Below are 22,548 nucleotides of genomic sequence, written 5' to 3' on the forward strand. Positions count from 1 at the left end.
TTCTCCTTTCATATGTGACTTTGGAATGACAACATTCTTATGTTTAAAAAATACAGTACTGCTTTCATATGATTTCTCTGAAAAATACTTTTGCTGATATTACAGATTTTTTGCTGGAAGTCATCCAGTAATTCCATGAAGCAATGTCGTTGGGTATACGGCCGACAAGTCTTCATGTCTGATGTTGCTTTAAGTAGGAATGAAATGATGTTTGTCACACAGGATGGTGAAGCCTTTACTGGCAAGTGGCTAGAGGAAGGAAGAAAAATGCAAGAGAAGAAAGGTTGGTAATTACTTTATTATTTTTTAAGTATTAGAATATAAAGGATTAATTGGACCTTTGCAATACTTGTTTTATGCTGCTTGATCTAATAGTATTATGTAGTGAGTTTTCTCTATGGCTAATGGTTGGTACACTGACCAGCAGTATTTTATTTCCTTTTTGGTTAACATCAGAGATTTCTGGGAAGAAAACTACTTCTGAAGAGCAGTAGTAGCACAAATGCCCAGCATAGCAATTTTGTCACATATTAAATGACCAATCCTAGAAAAATGGTATTGAACAGAAAGAGATGTACTTGCTTGTACTGCTTAGTTAGGGAAATCTTACTTCATTTCCCAGACCTGGGCATAATATGGTATCCAGAGCAATTTCTTTCTTATTAACTTGGCTCACGTTGCTGATGGATTGATTTTTGGTTGAGAAGATCCCTCTCTACCATAGGACAGGTTTTTAGTTTGAAGTGTTGGCTCTGTTTATAGGAGTGCCATAAAAATTTATAAGTAGAAGTGGAGTTACTACCAATCTGGGCTGTGTTTGTGTTTTACAACTGTATGTTGCAGTTCTGCTTCTGATATCTAGATTACATCCTAATAGTTATGCTGAAATGGACTTAATCTTTGACAGCAAAAAACTTTCCTCCTGATCATTGCAAAGTTGCATACTAGGTTTGCTCTTTTACTACTTGCTTTTATTTGATGTATTGTACAGTAGCTCCTGAGTGCATGTCATTTTCTTGTTCCTTGTCCTGATGCTGGTATGTATCTATAAGCACACTGTTTCTGCTCATTGGTGTTATTTTTGCAACTTTAGTATGTTTTAGGAAACTTCAGAATTCAGATCTGTTGACTAGGTGAATGTTTAGTCATCATTTGTGAGTCTTTTGGAATGAATGAGAGCTTCTGTGTGGATTTTTCCTTTCTTTCTTTTGAAAGTTTCAGTGGTGCTAAGTGAGCTGAAATCATCAGCATAATCTAAACTTCATTACTGACTGCATCAGTGGACTTGAAGACATAAATCTTAACATTTTTTAATCAGTTCAATTTAATTAGCTTGACCTTTTTGCTTTTTTGTGTTTTTAGCAGAGCTAGTATCAAGCCTTCCAAATGCTTCCACTGAAATGTCTCTTTCATATGACACAAACAATGTGTATGAAAGAATTCGACTTCAGAAACTTGCTTTTGTCCACCGAGCTGTTAGTATCGCCACAGATCCTAATGGATGCAATTTTGCTGTTTTACAGTCAGACCCTAAAACAAGGTATATCAACAAACATCATTTTTTCTGTGTGTTTGTGCATGTGATAACAAATTATTCTGCTTTTCAGAAAAGTCCATTTTCCACACGCGTAGAAGTCATATATAGTTATCCATACTGCCAGAAAATAGCACTTGCATAGCACAGCTAATAACTAACAAATTAGTAAGGAGAGATGTCTTTGATTAATTAGGATAGTATTTTTAGATGAAGTGTTTAAGGCAAGAATTTGCAATCCATTTCTTAATACAGTCTGAGTGTAAATGCTGTAGAAACTCATTACCTCAGTAGTCATCAGTAATCAACTTTTAAATGAAAGTGAAAAGTGGATCTTTGGGGAAAAAGATGTTGAATGTAAAATAGAAGACCACTGAATGATGTTCTCTTAATAGTTTTCAGTATGTCTGATACAGGAGTAAATATCACCTTTTTTCTTATTGCTTTTAGTTGTGATATGAAATATAGAAAATGTTTGTGCTTTCTTTTTGGAAAAATGAAATGAAGATCTGAAAAAATATGTCTTGTGGGCTTAATTATATAGACTAAAGTGCTGTATCTGATATTCCAATATGTATTTGATATGACAGATCTTATGCATGTGGTTTAATTGTCTAAGTAGCATAGTATTACCTCTTTCTTTAAAAAACAGAACCCAAAATTCTAAGTAGTTCAGCACTGTAAGAGGAAAAAGGAGGCTGCCCTACTCTAATCACTAAGCATACTGTTTAGATTTTCATTGAGTTTGTAAATAGAGGATTTTTTTTATGGGTATAATTTTTTTTTTCTAGTCTTTATGAAATTCCAAGTGTATCACTATCAAGTTTTGGAGAGGATTTTGGCAAGCTCTTAGATGAAACAGATGAAATGGACAGCATCCATGATGTGACTCTTCAGATTGGCACCAGAACTTACGCTGTGCACAAATACATCTTGGCTGTACGCTCTGACTTCTTTAAGAAACTGTTTGTTTCCAGTGATAGTCAGCTAGAAACGCCAGATGTCTACCGTAAAGATGAAGATGCTGTTGGATGCGATCTGTATGTAATAGAGAAAGTTCATCCAGATCTGTTTGCATACCTCCTGCAGTTCATATACACTGATACTTGTGATCTTCTGACTCATGGTTACAAACCAAAACTCCTACATAAAGAAAAATCAGAAGAGTATCAAGATACTTTAATTTCTAACCTGAACAAAATGAGTTTCAATGAAGATGTTAATCGGAAGTCTGCATTTGAAATTTACAGAAATAATCAAGTGCAAGTTCTAAATGAAAAGCAAAAGAACAAATCTAAAAAAAACAAAACTGTAGGTGAAGAAGCTAACCTCATAAAAATGCTGCAAAGTGCTGCAAAAAAATTTGGACTCAGCAATTTAAGTGGAAGGTAGGTGAGAGTAAATGAATTAATATTCTGGCAAGTTCTTCACGGAGAGTTTTTGTTTGTGTTAGCTTCTTATTAAAAGGGAAGAAAGATCAGTTAGGTTTGCTAAATCTGCCTTTTTCAAGTATAAAAGCTTTAAAATCTTGTGTTGCTTCATACTAAACATCTAAATTCCTATTAAACTGATATGCTCTTAATGGTGAAATTAATGGAAATGAGCAAACACTTGGAATACGTAGAATTGTGTTAGTCATTATTTCCCACATTTATCTTTTTGTTTCAGTGAAGGTAATGAGCTACTTCAGGGCAGGTGATTTTTCCACAAATACTTAAATTAATCAGAAAATATGTGAATCTACTGCTAAAAATAAAATTTCTGATTAAAGTTGCCATGATAAAGCACCCTGTTGGAAGTACATTGCCTCTTCCATGAGAAGTGCTCTTGTATCTTTACTATTCCAATTCACAAGCCTTCCTAAATTAGGATGTTAAAAAGCCTGTGCTGAAATGTGTATCTCTTCCACAGCACTGTCATTGCTCAGATAATTGCCTGGTAGTAGAATCTGTAACTTCTAGATTTTTGATTCTGTTATGTTGGACTTCAGCCTTCAGTATGACAGTACAGCTTTCATTAAAATAAACAGATACCAAAGATGTAGAATGAATTTCAGGTATATTTTGCAACTGGCCTTTTGTGGTTTTCCATGACAGATGGAATTAGTTTTCAGTTTTATAGGGTGAATGAACTGAAATGTTATTACTTCTTGAAACTTTTTCTTAATGGTTTGAACTCCATACTGATTGTACTGTTTATTACTGATGTTAATGATTTGCAGATTGGATGGAGTCAGGTTAGAAAATGGAAAAATTAATGTTGTCAACAGGAAGAATGGGAACAAAATGAAGTTTAATCAGAAAAAATGGTAAACTTTTTTACATGCTTTCACACAACTTTCCTCACATCTGCTATCTTGTTCTTTCTTTTTGGCATCTCATTGTCTGTTAAGTGTGGGCTAAGTTTTATCAGCTGTATTTTAGCATCTGGTGTACCCTTATTCCTTTCACAACTGACATTTATTAATTTTCTTTGTAGATCTTCATGTAGCGATATATGAATTAGTGGTCTGAGATGGATTATGTATAGTATGTATATAGTATACTTCTTACTGTGCATCAGTTTGTTCTACAGATTAACTAGAATGCTAATGCCAGGGGAAATTGTCAGGGTAGTTCAGTCAAAGGCAGTTAAATCTCTTGCAAGTAAGCTTGCTGTTACGTTAGGACTACATTAAGTGGAAATAAGAAAATGGTATTGTTTTTCTAACGGAAAAAAAAGTCAGGAATATCTTTCAGTAGAAGAAATTCTTTACATTTTCATCAAAGGGCTGTCCTTTAATTCCATTGATCTAATTGGGATATCTATACACAAAGGCTTGAATGGTCAGCTGATGTAATCAAAGCTATTACGCTTAAAAGTAAATTTTTTATAGGTTTTGAATTCCTTTGCTCTTAAAATGATTTGTTGAAGCTTCTAGGAGCTTAATTTAACGAAAATAATGAATAGCATGGAAGCTTTTAGATTGACTAAAATTAGCCAGAATTTATTTGGTCACAGCTGTTTGAAACAATAATTGGTGACTTTTTGAAAGAAAAATCTTGAGATAGGGTGTCTGCCCTTTCAGAAACTGTACTTTGGACTGAAAAATACTTCTCTTGAAATTATCTTGCCTTTACTGTTAGGTTTTTGTTTGTTCGTTTTACATTAAAATCTAAGTCCTCACTTGCTGAAGCATGTATTTGTAGAGTCTGTAACTTACATGTCTAATGAACAGTCAAAGTTCTGATCCTATTAAATATCTTCTAGTTCATACCTCTGCGATGTGACATTGAAGTCTTCAGATGGAAAGGAATTCCCTTGTCATAAGTGTGTGCTTTGTGCAAGACTTGGTATGTGTGTGTATATACATTTATATATAATATGTAATATTTGTCTTTTTTTAAACTGGATTTTTATTGGATCTTGAACTGAAATGCCTTTCTTTACAGATTATTTTCACAGCATGTTAAGCAGCTCGTGGATTGAGGTAAGCTTACCGATAAACAAAAATGTCTAGTGGTACATTTTTATGACAGCAAGTAAGGGACAGCTTTTTAATTCTTCCTGCAATAATGGTCCCTAAATATTGGAGAAGAAAGAAGGTTGAATTCGTGGATCCTGTTTGTAAGAAAACAACTATTTTTAGCTACTCAGTAACTGAGATTTAGTTACTCTATATATTGAGATTCTGTATTGTATGAGAAGAATAAATCAAAGATTGAATATCAGAGGAGATAGTTATTTTTTCGGCAGTTTATTTTGAGCTAGTTCATGGGTTGATGCTGGCCTGTTCTTGGAGGATACTGATGCCTTTGGATGTATTATCATTCGTTTTCTGTACAAGATCTTACAGTTTCAATAAAATGCTGTACTCGTAGGTACTGATTGAAAGGTACTGTAGAATCAGAAGTTAATGTGCAGTATCTCTATTTGACTTTCACTATTAAGGCTATTACAATTAGTCCTCAGTTGCTGTTTCAAAAGGTGTAGGTTTTCTGTTTATCTTGATTCCTTTTTGCTGGATGTACACCTGGATGTTAGATGATCTTGGAGATCTTTTCCAACCCTGATATTTCTTTGATTTTGTGTTCTTTGACATTGAGAATTCATTTAGATGCCTCTGTTTCAGAACCTGAATGCCATTAATTATAATTAATGAACAAGGGGAAAGATGTAAATGGCTGTTTTTTAGAGACTGGAAGCTAAAATGTTTGCAAGTTTTCTCAACTTCACATAGCTTTTTTTTTTTTTTTTTTTTTTTTTTTTTTTCGAGATGTAAATTGGCAAAATACTGGCAGCTCTTGTTGCTGAGTAACAACATTTTTCCAATTCTTTAAGTTACTCTACTGCCTTTTCTTCAGTCATCCACAAGAAAACGTATCTGAAACACAAAGCTGAGTAATTAAAATAAAAATTAAAAATTGAATTGTTGAGTATCCATTTATATTTATGTGTGCCCCGGTGGCGCAGTGGTAGGAATGCCACTTTGCAACACTGGGGCCCGGGCTCGAATCCCCTGTGGTGCAAGTGGTAGAAGTGCTGCTTTGTTACACAGGAGGCTCGAATCCTGGGGGCTGGACTCAATGATCTCTAAGGTCCCTTCCAACCTGCATGAGACTATGATACTATGATATTAGTTATAGCTATATTTGTTATGTGTAGATTGTCAGTCTGTTATTTTGTAAGTATATTTGAAGTGTACAATATTCGTAAGTAAGTAAAACATTCAAAGGTAAATATTTTCTGAATCAAGGACTCTATATGTTATATGAAAATGTCAATTTCTGTAAGACTTTAAGGCTAAGTTGGGTGATGTGTCAGTACAGTGACGCTGTGTACATTTGAATGATGACAGTTACTTCAGTGGTTGGTGCTTACCTTAGTGGTTAGGATGATTCTTCAAATGTAGTGATTGTTGATGACCCTGTTTTCTCTAGGGTTAACAGTAAAGGCTAAATTAACCTTTCAGTTTTATTCTTAAATGGGAAAACTTGTAATCTCACTAAACATTCTGTACTGAGAGGAAAGGAGTTCCATGCTTTGCTTTTAAACAATTCTGGGTAAATATTATTTTTAAGGACAGTTTTTAGAGAAGATCATCAAATTGAAGAAACACTGAACTGTTTCATGGCTGTTTATTTAGAAGTTTGGCAAGACTTTTATTGTTTTATTGCGATCAGTTCCTAAAATTAGGACAGCTGTTGTCAGATGCTCAAATACGATTTGCTAAATACAATCACTTTCTTAATTATTTATTTTCTTCTAAGTAATCAACTTCTTTATTTCCCTTCCTTTTGCTTTTTAGTCTTCGTCTTGTTCTGCTCTGGAAATGCCAATACATTCTGACATTCTGCAGATAATAGTAGATTACCTGTATACGGACGAAGCTCTTGCAATAAAAGGTAATGTATTTTCAGCTCAACAGTAGGTCCTGCAAGTTTTATATGTATTCTTTAAAGTCATTTCCATAGTTAGCATGCTTGTGTTATGTCTTCATCTAGAAAATCCAAATTGGTGTAACTTTAGATTTTGAGGCTTCTTATCCCATGGTTTTTTGTACTTCTTTTCTGTTTGTCAAACTCTGTTTTCCTCTTCCCTCTCTGTCTTAAAAATAAATATGCAAAATCACTTCTTTTACTCTTCTATAAGCTATTCCTTGTACTGTGAGCTTCCATCAGAATTTGCAGAGCCAGTACATTTGTCCCCTGTTAAAATCTTGCAGAAGAGCTGTGTGTAACAATTGCTTAAATGATTCACTTATGTGATGCTTTGTTTTCCAGATTCTCAAAATGTGGAATTCATATGCAATGTTCTTGTGGTAGCAGACCAACTTCTTATATCCAGGCTCAAAGAGATATGTGAAGTAGCCATTGCAGAAAAATGTGAGTTCTGCCATTTCTATTACAGTGTTCTAGAAATTAAAATATACTTTTCTTTTAGATGTTAATGTTATTGCCTTTTCTTCTGTATCTCTGCACAGAATTACTTGTTAATTCCTTTGTACTTGTTACCTTCTGCTGTTAATCACACAACTGTTTACAATTGCTTTTTCTTGGCAAGGGGATGATCTAGATTACCATAATCCTTCTTTCATTATGCTTCCTTTTCTTCTCTATGTTTCCTTTTCTTCTCTTTTCTTCGTCCTCTTTAATAAAAAATAAAAATAAACCTAAATATCATCAAACCTTTATTTGTACCAATTTTTGTTTGCTGTTTATTAAATTAAAACTTCCTGCTATTAAAATGGAAACACTGAATTAATTTTGTCCTATTTCCGTCCTTGTATTGAGTTCTGCTAGTAATTCCGTTGTTTGTTTGATACGGTGCTCTTTCTACATGGATACAAAGGTTGCCTTTTCTAGAAAGCACTATATATTATTGCTCAGATTCATATGCAATGTCAGCATAAAATTTTACTTGTCATTTCTTGATTTTTTTTCCCCTCTCACTTCTTTTCTTTCTCTTATTTCTCTTTAATTAATGAAACTTGTAATTATTAGCTTTATTTTTCCTCTTTGTTTTGATCTGCTGAGTTTCAATAAACTGAAACTGAAGTATCTGTAGGTAGGAGCTTTCTGTTTTTCTGAACGAGCTGTTGTGTTCATGCTGCTGTGTAGTTATGTGGAGCCTGCTGTAGTTAATGCTATGCAGTAAGTCTTAAACATTTCTACATGAGGTTTTTTACTAGTTTGTTGTGTTTTCTCTGCAGTAACTTTAAAGAATGCTGCTGAGTTGCTGGAGTTCTCAGCGATGTATAATGCTGAACAGTTAAAACTGTCCTGCCTGCAGTTCATAGGACTCAATATGGCAGCTTTGCTTGAAACAAGGTAAGGAGGGATGCAGATGAGCTTATGTATTGTCGCTAAAGTCAAATATTCCAGAAAGGGCAGATTTGTTGGAAGTAATAGGAGCAGCTAAAGTACAGCTGAGTGCTGCTGTGTTAAAGAGAAGATCATTTTTGCCACATCTGGAGAAAGAAAGTAGTTGCATACATGTACATATTATACACATTCCATCCTACAGCTGTTCCAATCTGGCTTGAAAAGCTTGAGTTAAGGGTTAATCTTCTCTTGAATTTAATGTTCTTTGACCTTAAGCCTGATCTTGTTCAGTGTTTTTCACATTGTTTTTAAAGATGCATAAAATTGTGTGTGCATTTTTTCTGATTTTTTTTTTGTTGTTTTGTTTTTATACATGTGATATTTACTGTGCTAACTGAATTTACATTGAGTAAGTTAATTATAGCTGGTGTGTTTTCTGAGAACTGTAGAATGAATCATAGAATGGCTTGAGTTGGAAGGGACCTTAAAGCTTGTCTGTTTCTAACTCCCCTGCCACCCACTAGATGGTGTTGAAAAGGATGGGCCTGCGTCTTCTGATAGTGTATTTGCTTTAACTGTCTGCAGTGAAGGCTCAACAGATGATTTACTGTTGCTTTCCATAAATATTCAGCTAGACTCCTGTGAGGTTAAAGGTGTTTTCTGTCACTGCTTTCATAGAGGACTTTGAGTTACTTCCAGAGTAAATAATATCTTCTCAGGGTAAGCTCATTGATCTTCTTTTCTAGGAAAGGCTTATACATAAATTCTTCTTTATTACCATTCTTCTCTGCTTTCCTAGGCTTTTATCAACAGGAGTTTTTAGAGATCTTTCTTAACCAGTTCAGAATACCAGCACTTCAGATCCATGTCAAAAAGATCTTCTATGTGTATCACAGATAAAAGAATCTATTGATAGTGTCAATTTTCTTATTCTCATCTTCATATCTGTTTACGTTTTAAGCTTTGATTTTGAAGAGGAGAATAAAAATTTATTGTGTTCAGTGCTGTTCTTAATTAAGATTTGTTGGATTTTAAGCCCAGGAAGGACATGAAACATTCTTAGTTAGAAACAGATCTGCATCTCCATTTTAACGAGAATACCCTCAGTAGGTGGAAAGTGGAAAGACTCCTGATTTGATAGGCCTGAGACAGCTGAAAATGAGCCATGATAGCACTGTGGAAGGAAATCTGTTCATGCAGACAAGGCAGAATCTAGTTGAGTAAAATCTTGTATTATTTTTTTGCATAAGTGTCAAAGGATATTGTGGCTGATTTTTACAGAAAAATTTATGTAGACTTGAGGTGTTAGGTACCTGTAAGGAAGACTTGGAAGTATGCAGGAATAGATAAGATAATTCTACAACTGATTATTAAGTAAAAGTGGACTATTTGGAAAGTGTATATTTTTAATCCTGCCTTATAATGAATGCATTAATTCATTTATGGCTTGAGTTCATTTTCTTCCATGTCTGAGCCTATATATGTCTCAAAGTGAGATTTGTGTAGAACATTCATTTGGATTTTTCATTAACATGATTTATATTTTCTTTATTTATTTTTAGGACTCTGGATATCTTAAGTGATGAAGTTGTAAAGGATCTTTCTGTTTACTACAGGAAAATGGTGAGTCATACAACCTCCGTGGAAGGTTAGGTTTAAAATGAGATCAAGTGAGTAAGATGTATATACCTGCAGGGTTTTTAGATGACAGACTGACAGGAGAATATCTGACTCAAAAAAAAAAACTAGCTCCTGCTATAGCCACTTCCATGAAGCTCATATGTTCTTATTCACTAGCCAATACTATCCTTCTTTAGAGTACTTAAATTGCATATTTAATACATTAAATGTACTTGTTAATAAACAGTTTTTGTCTGGGGAAGAAAACTTAGAAGGAAAAGAAAGCAAAGGTGTCTTTCCAGTGAAAAATGAAGTGCTCTCAAGAAATCTTAAAAGCAACGAGAAAAATAATGTGAAAGTTGAAATTCAATGCACAAAGGGAAAACCAAGAAACATTATACTGTTACATGGTTAAAGAATAAAGAATGTGAGTTTGCGTAACCCTGAAGCATTTTCTGTCAGGGGTTATAAGCAGCTGGGAACATATGTAGGTCAGTCTGAAATTAATGCCTCCTGTTTTTTTTTCTGTGGAAACTGTAACAGCCACAAAGAATGCAAGAGCACTAATTGATAGAGCAGGTTCTCAACTACAAACCACTGTTCTTCAACATAGTCACCACCATTAGCCTTAGCCTATTTAGAAATGTAACAGAAGTTTATAACCTGCTTAAATAATTACTTAATCTGTAAAAGTGTTTTAAGTAACTGTCGTTTTGACCCTTGTGCAAGAGATCAGGTATTTGCTAGCAAATGATATAAGAGCAATAACTTTTGCAACTACAGATTCCTGCTATGGTCAGGAGAGTAATTACGCCATATCCAGATGGACCTGACTTAAGTTGTTTTGAGCCTGAAGAGGGAGAGAACTTTGTTTTTATAAGGGAAGAAATGAATACAGAACAGAATTCTCAGTAAGTATCTGTTTTTTCATCAACATTTCTGAGTGAGCTATATGTGGTATTTAATTGTCTTTGGATGGTACCTAGCCCCCTCTGGGGGGGCCTATTAGAAAATAGGATAAATTATGATTTCAAGGACTCCTCTCAGTTCCCTGAAGTATTGTACATTGCAGTGAAAAGCCCCTCCCCACCTCTTATTCCCTCCAGCTTACTAATGGAGTAATGCTGGATGCACAGAGACAGACTAGGTGAAGTGGTTCCGCACAAAGGGACCTAGGAGGAGTGCTGGTGACAGCAGCTCCTCAGTATGAGCCGGCAGTGTCACCTGGCTGCCAGGGTAGCAAACTGCAATTCAGGGTACATTAAATTCATCACAGTCAGCCAGTCAGAAGAGGTGATTCTCCTGCTCCATTTAGTCTTGGCGTAGCTTCAACTTGAATAAGTGCATGGTTCTGGACTCTATAAAAAAAAAAACAAACAACCCAACAATAAAAACAACCAAAGGGTGTGAATGTTCTTGAAAACACCCAGAGGAAGGCAACAGATCTGGTAGAAGGGCTGGCATGTGCTATGAGGAGAGGCTAAGGACACTGGGTTGTCCAATGTAGAGAAGAAAAGCAGCCTCACTGCTCTCTACAGTTCCCTGAGGAGAGGAAGTAGGGAGACAGTTCTGGGCTCTGCTCATGGGAACCAATAACAGGATGGAAACATCACAAAGCTGCACCAGAAGAGGGTTAGAATGGGAACTGGAAAACATTAATTTACCATCTGGGTAATCAAGCACTGAAACAGGCTTCCTAGGGAGGTAATTGATGTCCCATGCTCCTCAGTCTTCATGAGGCATTTGGATAATACCATCGTTAATGTTCTTTAACATTTGGTAAGCCCTGAAGCAGTCAGACAGTTGGAATGAATATTTATAGGTCTCTTTCAGTTATGAACTGAACTATTCGTTTAAGTAATGTGATCAAAGGTAGCAGAATGAGCATTGCAAATATATAGGTGCTGTGCATCACATGGCTGAACCTGTCTATTTATTCAACCAACTATGAAGCTCATTGAACTTCCTTGAATTAGAAACTTAGAGATAAACTAGCAGTCTTTACTGTACTATAGATCTGTCTGAAAAATACTTTTTATCTGCATTTCTTAATTTTATCAGTATGTCATGAGAAACAAGTTTTGTATTGTGAGTTTTTTATCTGTCAATTTGAAGTGAATGCTTTCTGGCTGGAGAATAATAAAGCAAATTTCCTATGGTTAGGAACTGTTAGAAAATGTAATCCAAGTAGCTGTAGATCAGGTAATTTGGCCTTGGTTTTCTGGTGTTCCGTTATCCTCTTTTACAACATTGATCTAAAGATTGGGAAGTGACACCATTGCGGTTTGTAGAGACTTGTCAGGCTAACAACATGCTGCTTTTCTGATGAGTAAATTTATAGTGTTTTTTGTTTGTTTTAAGTACAGCTTTGTAACTGGACAAATTGACTGTAAAGTCTGCATTACTGTGAAGAGGTTCATTTGATATAATGGCTTAGTAATATAAAGTTGTACTAAAGTACAAGTTTAGAGAAGAAATAGTAGGTCAAGAGAACTGAGAGACTGTCTTGTATTAGAACTCAAGCCATATATATATACTTATGGTTACAATATTGATGTAGGATTGAATTTGGAGATGTTATTAATTTAATTATGAATTTCTAGTAGTTGTGCTGAAATAAATAAAGATACTCTTTAGTTCAAGTTGTTCCTTGTATCCTAAGTAGGAACAAGTTAAGTTCTGGTAACATGACCTTATACCTTAATATTGTAGCAGGAATGTTACTTTGTTGTCAGTTTGTATGGGGGAAGAGAGAGGGGGGTTGTGGAAGAGTTACTTTTCTGACACTTTCTGACTGATACATATTGGAACTTGTAGCAAGTTTAATCTGACCTAGGTGGAGGTGCCAGTCTATGCAGCTGCCGTCTTCTGTTGTCTTAGCACAAGTGTTTGTGCCATGGAACAGATCAGAAACAAAGTCTACCTGAGGGTTTTTTTTTCCTTTTTCTCTTGATTCCCTCCCTCCCCACCATCCATAATTTAATAAGTATTTGAGGTAAGCGGGGAAGTGTCAGAGAAGGAACAAGCAAGCTATTGACAGCTGGTGGGAGTAGTTATTGCTATTTAAAGTGTAACTACAGCTGCTGGCTGAAAAGCTTGATATTGATAGTTCTGAGACTTGATTTTCTTGATGCTTTAGTCCATGTTGTACTGTTCTTGATTTTAATAGGGAAGCTCTTTTCAAAAGGGCAAAAACTAAAGCAAAAAAGAAGCCACGGAAACGCTCCGACAGCTCTGGTGGATATAATCTTTCAGACATTATTCAGAGTCCAGCCTCTACAGGTCAGTGGGAAAGATGTTCCTTGCAGTTATAATAACAGAACATACAGTTTAATTTGCAGTACAGTACAATTTTTATACTTTGGTAATTAAAACTTGCAAAGTCTGCTGCTGAATTTGGACAGTGAATTCTGAAGACTTGAGGTTTTTTTTGAAAGAATGGTTATCACCTTAAACTTGTGCCCACAGCTTTCTATAGAAGCATGTTTTTTGTAAGAGGCACTTTCCCACATGGTGTAACATTTCTACTCACATACCTTTATCTGGAAAATCAAATAGTTTACTCACTGTTGAAAATACTGAGGAAGACTTTTTAACAGAAAAGTGTCTGTTTTTTTCATGAGACTTTATGTAACAAGACAGAGAGAGGAAACTAGAAGCATCAATATCTTACCATTTATTTATTTATTTTTTAAGTCTGCTTGAAGTTATTCTTGTCTAATATACTGGGATAGGTAATCTGGTTCTTTTATACATAAAATATGTGGTTAATAATTTTTGCTTTGCTTACTCCTGCTTTGATGATATATTAGGTTTACTCTGTTCTTATTTCCTAGGCTCCATAAAATTGGATAAAACTAACTCTGTAGAATCGCTTCCAGAACTCCTAACATCTGACTCTGAAGGTAGTTACGCAGGAGTGAGTAGCCCCAGAGACTTGCAGTCCCCTGACTTCACAAAAGTTTTTCATCCAGAGAGGACTGAGGTTGGATTTCTTTGTTTCTAGCAACATTTTTTTTGGTCATTTATCTAATCCATCAAAAGACAGCTTGTATTTGTGGAGTGTTTCTGAGAAGCTGTTGTGCTTAAAATTGAGAGACTTTGGCATAACAGACAAAGAAATAATTTAGAAATAATTCTGCCTGTCTCACAGCTTTAGAAATGAAACATCTTGGAGTAAATTTTCTATTATCAAGATACATATTTGGACTTAGATCATTCAGAGTGGAGTATGTATTAAAAAAAAAAAAAAAGAGAGAGATACAAATAAAACTGAGCAGAGATTCACTAATATTTTGCCTGTTTTTATGGTATTTTTTTTAAGATCTTTTATCTTATGCATGCCATTCCAAGTTATAGTGTTATAATGTTGTATATATAGTTACACGTAGATATATGTTTTATATATATGTATATATATGTAGCTATAGTTATGGCTTATAGTGTTGACTTCCTTTTTTTGTGGGGAAGAATGTAAGAATACTTATAGTGTGCTTTCTGGCTTTGTGTGTTTTATTTATTTCTATTTCTTTTTTTTTTTTTTTTTCCAGATGAAAGATAAAGCATGCAGTCTGGTTACAAAAGCCTCTCAACAGAACAAGGAGATGAAGTCATACAAGGGGTCATCAGCATTGACACAGTCTGTTCCACAGTCCATTCCCAGTACCAAAAACAGCTCTGCAACTTCTCCCAATTGGGTAGCAAGCAGTTTCAGGTGGAGTAACTATTGTGGTACCTACTTAGCTTACTGTCAGTATTTCTTCCTCATATGATTGTGAGTGCTAGTAACATCCTGTTGGAACCACTATCGTGCTTCGACATTTGTAAGCCACTCTTTTAGACTACAGTGGTCTGTGAGAAATCAGCAGTGAAGCTTTAACTGATACATTAATAAAATAAATGACTATTAATTTTTATCTGTAGCAGTATCTGCATATGGAAGAGGAATAATAATACCATAGTAGACTGAAGGTTCGTCTTGCCTCATTGTTAGTAAAAGTTGAATAGAGAAGAGGTTAAGGACTTAAGGAATCACACCGTGATAATTTTCCAGAGTTTTCTTCTCTGTTGCTTTGTGAATACAGCTAATCTATAGAAATTAGAAGTCCAAACTCTGAAATGTATAGTTTAGACAGCAGAATCCATTGAGACTTTTATCTTGCCAGATATTTGTGCAAGCGTAGTTTGTGCAGAGACTCTTTGGTATTTAGACATGATTGAAAGAAGTTCTACCTTCATCTGTTAGAATTCTTGCCCAATGTTCCTTAGAAGATTCAAGTGAGAAGGAACAAACAAAACTGTAGGCGTTTGTTGTAATATCCCTGTACCTTTATGGATTTTCCTTATATGTTTTCTTTGCTTTTTCTAGTATTGCTAGCACTTGATATCCAAAAAAAAGGCAGACAGCAGATAGTGTTTTAAGGGTAAATAGTATGTTTGGTTGAAGTATAACTGAAACGTAATTAATTCACTGCTTAGTCTATGACAGTTGTTTTTCTGTAGGGAGAGGCGTACAAAGTGCTTTGTATGTGTGATTTCAGAGTTTGTCTTTGAATCTCGTTGTAACAAAGTTTTGTTTACAAGAGTCTTCAAATACCTAGGTTTTAATTTCTAGTTCTGCGTAAATTTTAGAAATGTCTGGATTTAATTTGCATTCATTTCTACAGATGTTTCAGGAAGATCATTTACAAAAAAGAAATGGTTTTCTAATGTTTGAGAATGTAGGTGGTGTTTGGAGAGAGCTTCCAAATTTCACTGCGATGTGAAGTAATGTTAAACAGGCTCTTCAAAGGAAGATCTAATTCAGTCTTCGTGAAATAGCTGTGAGCAGTGCCTTTTTATACTTAAAATGACCAGTTGACTGCTAAATAAGAATCCTGGATTTAGGCATCTGATTTTTTTAAAAGCAATCATAGTTCAGGTTTTTTTAATAGCATATAGAGTATTTTATAGCATGTTCTTGAATATGTATATATTTATGAATTTTTTGTCAGAAACATTGTATTTGTGGTTTGCCATAATGGAGGAAACAGACATAAACTATATATATGATTACCGATCTTAAGTGTGATATAGAGAATTTCAAAGAAGGTTGGTAGTATGGAATGTAAGTGAAAATGAGTGCCTTGGAAGGTAACTTCTGATTTTTCATTTAGCCCTGTCAGCCCTCCTGCTATGGATCTAAGAACTATCATGGAAATAGAAGAAAATATGCAGAAATGTGGAACTATGCCAAAGACAAATTCAAGGTTAGTGAAAAAAAAACCCACAAAAACAAATAAACAAACTAAAAAATCCAACAAAAATCTATAAAAGAAAAGTGTGAGAGATCAGGCCATTATGAATTTACTCAGTGGTTCTGCTATTTCATACTTGAAAAGGAGCAGGAGAAAAGATGTTGTTCACTTTTCACTCTGTTCACTCAACTTTTTATTGAGGGATTCAGAATTTATCCCTTTATTTTACTGCAGTCTTCTTTGGTCACTACTGCAAAGGCACATCTAGCACATTAGAAATTATTGTGTTAAATAATTGGCCTGCTTTCTGAACTGCATTATTTTCAACCAAAAATAATTAAGTCTTTCTCATCCACAGCACTTAAGAAATTACTTCTGGACCACAGTATACTCAATCCTGAAGTGTATTTCTTGTCTTGTATTCTCTGACCTCCCCTGGCACCTGATACATTGATATTCGTAGTTCTTGCTCAGTCAGAAGCAAGGGTGGTTCTTGCTTTGAAAAGTACCTCTCAAATACAATGAAAGAAATAGGTGTTCTTAGGAGTCAGTAAGTTAAAGCAGATACTTATTAAGTGGTGACATATGAAAGAGCACTGGGGATAACTTCAGCACCTTTAAAGTGTAATGTTCTTTTAAAAGAAAGCCAGGAAAATAGCCTTGGAATGCTTTGATGAGTTTCTGCATTTCATAAGAGAGAAATATGTTATCTAGTCAGTAAGAAATGCTTAGGGTAATTGTGAAGAAAAAATTTGGTTGGTTTGTTTTATTTTCCTTATAAAGGCTTGTTCTCCGTGTAGATTTTGAAGCTGTAAGCCAAACAGCTGAGAATGAAGAATCCAAATAGCTTAAAATACAAATCACTAAATAGAAAAGAAAATGGCTATATTCTGTTTTATGCATTTTTATGCAAGAATATTTTTGGCTTCAGGAAGCAAGTTTCAAATGGTCTTTAAGAAAAAAAAAGTCACAAAACTAAAAAGTAGTCTTCATCTGATGGTAGACCTCTCTTAGAAACTTTTTTCCTTCTCTGCATATTTTCATATGTAGAAATCAGTATGGGATAGTCTTATGGTTTCTTTCTGTCGCTTGATTCTTTCTGATCCTCCTTTTGCTCCTCAGCCATCCAGCCCACCCCTGGCCTATAGTCACTGCACTTAAAACAGTATTTTGGTCTAGGAAAGGAATATTTCTCCATTTAGTGTGCAAGGTTAAAGGCAAATCATCTGATAGGACACTTATCTCACATGTCTCTTTGCAATATCAATTCACAGCAGAATGACTTCTCATGGAATTAAGCTTTCTCAGAAGCAAAGGAAAATGATTGCACTGGCAGCAAAAGATAATGGGTCTGTAACTAGCACCACAGAGCCTACTCCACTAATAACCGTACCACCCACACCTACGAAAGTCACGAAGCTAGGAAATGCATGGTATGTTACATTTTAAAAATCACTTCTCAGTTTTGGATATTTCTTCCTTAAATAATTTCTTAGAAGCAATTTCTTCAATAAACGACCTGTTCATTAAAAAGAATAACCCTGTTTGTGTCTGTTTGGTAGTAAGTCCATTGGGGATGGGGACATGCAGTAATTAGAGCTTAGCAGTTGTTTAATGTTCTGCTACAGGTGAGTCAGTAGGCACTGTCCCATCTGATTTTTGTCTGTGTGTGATGTGGTATCTGCAGGTGGTATTCAAGTGATATAAAGAAAAAGAAGGTTGAACAAAGCTTTGAAACAGTAAGGAAGGGATTATTAATAACCATTAGGAATGCTGCTTTTCTCTGTCAAAAAGGAAAAAAAGTGTTAGTCCTTCCTGGAGGAATGGGCTAAAATGGTTAGAGTAAGTTAGTGATAAATACTAGTGTTAAGGATTCTTGTGGAATGTAATGTGTTTAAAATGACTTTACTGCATATTTCACACAATTAAAATGTTTAAATAAATGCCACTGTATCAAACAGAACAGTTATTTATAATCTGGGCTTGCAGCAGTGAAAGATTGCAGCTTGCCTCATTTTAAGATTTCTTTTTCACAATTTGAGTTGGTACAGGATGAAATCTTAGAAGTGTAACTGTACAAGTAGCAATGAGAGATGTGAATTTAATATATTTATTTACTTGAAGAATAAATATCTATGATGGCTAGGATTCCACCAAGGATTTATGAAAGCAGGGGCAAGAAGTCTTTGTAGGCATCTGTTTATAATGAGCTGATTATTAAAAAGAAAATTATACTCTGTGTACTTCCAGCGTCCAACTTACATTTACAGGGGTATGTCGCTACAGCAGAATTTTAGCTACTGGTTTTAATCTTATTACTAACGTTATAATTATGAGTAAGCAGTGTGTAACCTGACATCTACAGTGACAGTGTACACAGGTCACTCGTGCTCATATCAATTCACGTGTCGTTACAAACCCACTGACTTTATGCCCATCAGTGGTTGGCATGGAAGGAAAGTCCTCCACTTGTACACCACCTGATGGGTGGCTCTGGGGACGTCCATGCTGATGTGTGAGATCAGTGTGGCTGTTAATTATGTGGACTGGGATCTGTGTGAGTCAGTTGTTCTCCTCATGCATCCAATAACAGCAGGGACCTTTCATCTGAATTAGTGACTCTTGCCTGAACTTCACCAAACATCCCTTGCCATGGCTTGCTCTGATGTTAGTGATTGCTGCTGTAGGTGTTTCAAGGGTAGTTTCAATGAGTCATCTTAAGTGTCATCAGTCACTTCCAATTTTTGTTACATAAATATTGTAAAGCTTTATGTTTTGTTTTATGGCAGATTATTTTGGGTGCCAAGGCAAGGGGCTGTGAGATAACGTGGGATTGTAACTTTATGGGTTTGTCTTCCTCTTCTCTCCTTCATACACAACTATTAGGTACTACAAAACCTGAGGTAGGCTTTGGAAGACATTTTGAGGAGTTTATCTTGTTAACTGAATATCTTCAGAAATGTTTTTGTTCCTTGAGTCCTAATTTATAGTGTAAGATATGTGACTCATTAGATGTATTTGTACTGATCAACTTAATCATGTGCAATAAATGCCTCTAGATTATTTTCTTCTGAATATAGAAAATAAGATAGTAAGAGAATCTGATAAAATATGGAGCATAATTTCCATCTCGTTGGGCTGCACTGACTATTGAAATTATTGATCTATTCTCTTCTAGCTAATTCTTTACCTATTGGGTGTTATTTACTTTTAAGCTACCAAATACCTGTAAACTTTTCCTTACAGTTAAAAAGCAAATATTGACTGATTTTTTTTTTTTTAATTATTATTATTTTGTTGTTGTTGTTGTTTTTCTGAGTAGACTTAGGTCAGTCCAGAAAATACATAGTTTTCTTGAGCTTTTCATTGAACCATTCTTGAAAGTAGCTGGGCTCTACTGTGTTACACAGTCAGTCTTAAGTGGAAGTGCCAATGGGCGTATACATCAGGAAGATGGAATCTAGGCTGTTGCTTGTGTGGTCACCATGGACGATTCTGTATGTTCCTTAGCAGTGTTCTGGCTGCTGATCTGGAAACTGCTGGTAGCTCCAAAGTTTTAGAAAAGAGCTAGTGAGAGGTAAATAAACATTTCAAATTATGCCTAGCTGCTGTAAAAAAGCATTTGTTGAAGAAACTTTAAGCTTCAGAAGGCAAGTCATCAGTTGTTCAAAGCAGCTTTTTCTATTTAAAATAGAAGAGTGTTACTCCTCTAATACCATATTTGCAAAGATCCAGTCTGTAAATTCACAAAAGACTGTTAGAGTGCTTCTGGCAATACATGGAGGTTTCCATGCGTTCAATACAGTCAAAGCCATAGAGCTTGCATTCCAATTAAATAAGATATTCATCTTGGATGTGCAGTGAGAACACTTGCCAGAAGGGTGTGGGACCTTCCGACTCATTTTTGTTTGACTAATGCTCAGTATATTGTACACCATGCCCAACTTTTCCACCAAAAGCATCCTCCAGTCTTATAGCTGGGAAGTGGTCTGGAGCTATGCTACCTCCTGTGAAGGTGGTGAAAATAAGGGAGGAAAAAAAAACCCAATAAATAAAAAAGACAAGCAAGAAAAAATAATACTTGGAGAATATGAAGTAGAAGAAGATAGGTATTTGTATTGAATTTCTTAGTTCTCCAGATTTTGATCTTGAGTGGTAGGCCTTTTGTTTTTGTTGTGTTTTGGTTTTGTTTTTTAAACTTGGGAGAACCTGTGGTTTTTCAAGAATGGAAGTATAAATTTGAAATCTTTATTGAGAACTCATATATATGACGTGGGTTTTTTTTTATGCTTAGGTATTCAGTTTGTTGATATTTTAGCTTATTATGAAACATCAGCAGCTGTCTTGGAACCTGACACTTGGATGTTTTGCAGTTACAGATGAGAAAAACTTCCTCCTCTTTCATTTTTTTTAGTGGATAATGTTTAAATTATATTTAAATGGTACATATTAAATAGGTATGTGACAGTGAGTCAGGCAAACTGAGAGTTATTACTGTTAAGAAAATTTGTAGTAGTTTAAGCTAAACCATTTCATGCCATCCCCATTGTTTTGGATAGGATCAGAGTCGTTAAGAATGCCAAAATCACATTATTGGCTTTTTTGTTGTTGATGGTGTGCATTTGTTTTGGTTCTGGTTCGCTGGTGAGTCTGACTTCAGTACAGAATTTTCATGAAGACAGATAGGGTATTTAAACTGTTAGCAGCACAAGGCTCATGTGATGGCAGATCCCTAGAGAGCTATTTGCCTACTTGGTATAAATAAGCTTGGGGAAGTTCTGGTAAAACGCTTTCTGTGGTTCTTGTAAATCAGCTGATAGTTGTAATGGAGGATGCGTGGAATGACTCCAAGTTCCACCTAGTGGTTCCCATTCCACTTTATATGACTATGGTGCAGCTCATGCAGTAAGAAAAACAAACAAAAAAAAGCCCTTGATGCTGGGTATTCTAGTGTATGACTCAGATACCATATATAGCATTCAGATACTTTTGTTGTAACATTTTATTCCCTTGATACTTGTCAATTTTTATATCGCATTGATATAGTGTGAGCATCTTTGACTTCAAGTGTACCTCTCCTTGTGGTAGTTGCACAATTAGTAGCTTGTTCTACTGCAGTAATGTTTATAATCGATCTGTTACCTTCTGAGTTCATGACAAGAACTGTTATTCTAGTATGTATTTCTAGTATTTGGCATACTGTAAATAGACCTTTGAAATTAGGTGGGGCTGTTGTGGTTAGTAAAGTTAAATGTAGGAAAATTTATGGGGAATTAAATCTAAAGTCTTGATGGGGAAGAATGAAACTGAGGGCAGCTACCTTGATTTCTGTAAATAAATGTTTATGGATCAGAAAATGTTCATACTGTTTATTATTCTAAATGGATGTATTTTCATTCTGTTTATGAGAGATACTGAACTCTTGTTCAATACCAGTGTACATTATACTTAAGCAAGTAAAAAAAAAATTAATCATATCAGTTTTGCGAATTTCACTATGGTTTAAGGGATGTTTAGAGCCTCCAATAGCTGCGAGTAACTCATTCACTGTCTTGGTTCTGCTCTGCAGCTGTGTCTGCTGATTTTTGTCAAAGTCTAAAGTGTATCTGGTGTTTCACATTCTGACCCAAATTGATACATTTGAAGGGATGACATCTAAAATGGATTTATATGTACATATGTATGTTTTTAATTACTTATTTATTCAAAAGGTCATCTTCATTGCATTCTGCTTTGCCGAAATCATTCCGTGATCTTGTAACTGAGGAAGAAAAATATATGAGTGCAAATAATTTACCTGGTACTACTGTCAAGAGGGCTGGATATAAAGGAGCTGAGGATTCACCAGTCCAGAGCACCACAAGGTAAGAGAGCAGTCTTTTCCTAACTGTGAATAACAATTCATATGCCAGAATCATAGTAGCCTATTTAGATTTCTGCAGGAATTTGAAAGAATAAAATTGCCTTTTTTTTTTTTTTTTTTTTACTTTTTAAATCCTTAAAGTATTCTCCTAGTAGTGTTTTAATATTAATAGGATTTTATGCATGGAATACTATTATAAATAGGAAATGAATTAGACTTAAGGAATATAATGCCACTGCTAGTATTATGTTTATAGTTAGAAGTATTTGTATATGTGGGCATATAGATACACACACATGAACACAAACACTTCAGTCTACTAACAAAATGCTTGTGTATCTATGTACAGATATGTGTGTATAAAAATTGAAAACATCTAATTTCTGCAGAAGATAGAAAAATATCTTCTAGGATTCAGATATGGCATGCATAAAACAGAGTTTTGCTTAAGAGTATTTTTCTGTAACCAGTGGGTGAATAAAATCCATTTAT

At 34.9% G+C, this 22,548-nt stretch overlaps 1 protein-coding gene across 4 annotated transcripts in view; it reads left to right on the plus strand.

Annotated features, from left to right (window-relative positions):
• Positions 1-22,548, plus strand: part of IBTK (inhibitor of Bruton tyrosine kinase) — a 53,450-nt gene that overhangs the window by 21,296 nt on the left and 9,606 nt on the right. For 2 of the 4 annotated variants that reach the window (XM_015859006.2, XM_015859007.2), the window contains 17 exons: positions 106-283; positions 1,363-1,540; positions 2,326-2,922; positions 3,756-3,842; positions 4,784-4,866; positions 4,966-5,003; positions 6,822-6,918; positions 7,297-7,398; positions 8,226-8,343; positions 9,900-9,960; positions 10,741-10,868; positions 13,127-13,239; positions 13,794-13,942; positions 14,508-14,671; positions 16,113-16,205; positions 17,468-17,626; positions 21,905-22,057. In XM_015859006.2, coding sequence (XP_015714492.1) covers positions 106-283; positions 1,363-1,540; positions 2,326-2,922; positions 3,756-3,842; positions 4,784-4,866; positions 4,966-5,003; positions 6,822-6,918; positions 7,297-7,398; positions 8,226-8,343; positions 9,900-9,960; positions 10,741-10,868; positions 13,127-13,239; positions 13,794-13,942; positions 14,508-14,671; positions 16,113-16,205; positions 17,468-17,626; positions 21,905-22,057 — 2,498 coding nt within the window. The remainder of the gene's footprint in view (positions 1-105; positions 284-1,362; positions 1,541-2,325; positions 2,923-3,755; positions 3,843-4,783; positions 4,867-4,965; positions 5,004-6,821; positions 6,919-7,296; positions 7,399-8,225; positions 8,344-9,899; positions 9,961-10,740; positions 10,869-13,126; positions 13,240-13,793; positions 13,943-14,507; positions 14,672-16,112; positions 16,206-17,467; positions 17,627-21,904; positions 22,058-22,548) is intronic. The other 2 variants (XM_015859009.2, XM_015859008.2) reach the window with 2 other exon arrangements.

This window comes from Coturnix japonica, chromosome 3 (genome assembly GCF_001577835.2).
Source record: "Coturnix japonica isolate 7356 chromosome 3, Coturnix japonica 2.1, whole genome shotgun sequence".
NCBI lineage: Eukaryota > Metazoa > Chordata > Aves > Galliformes > Phasianidae > Coturnix > Coturnix japonica.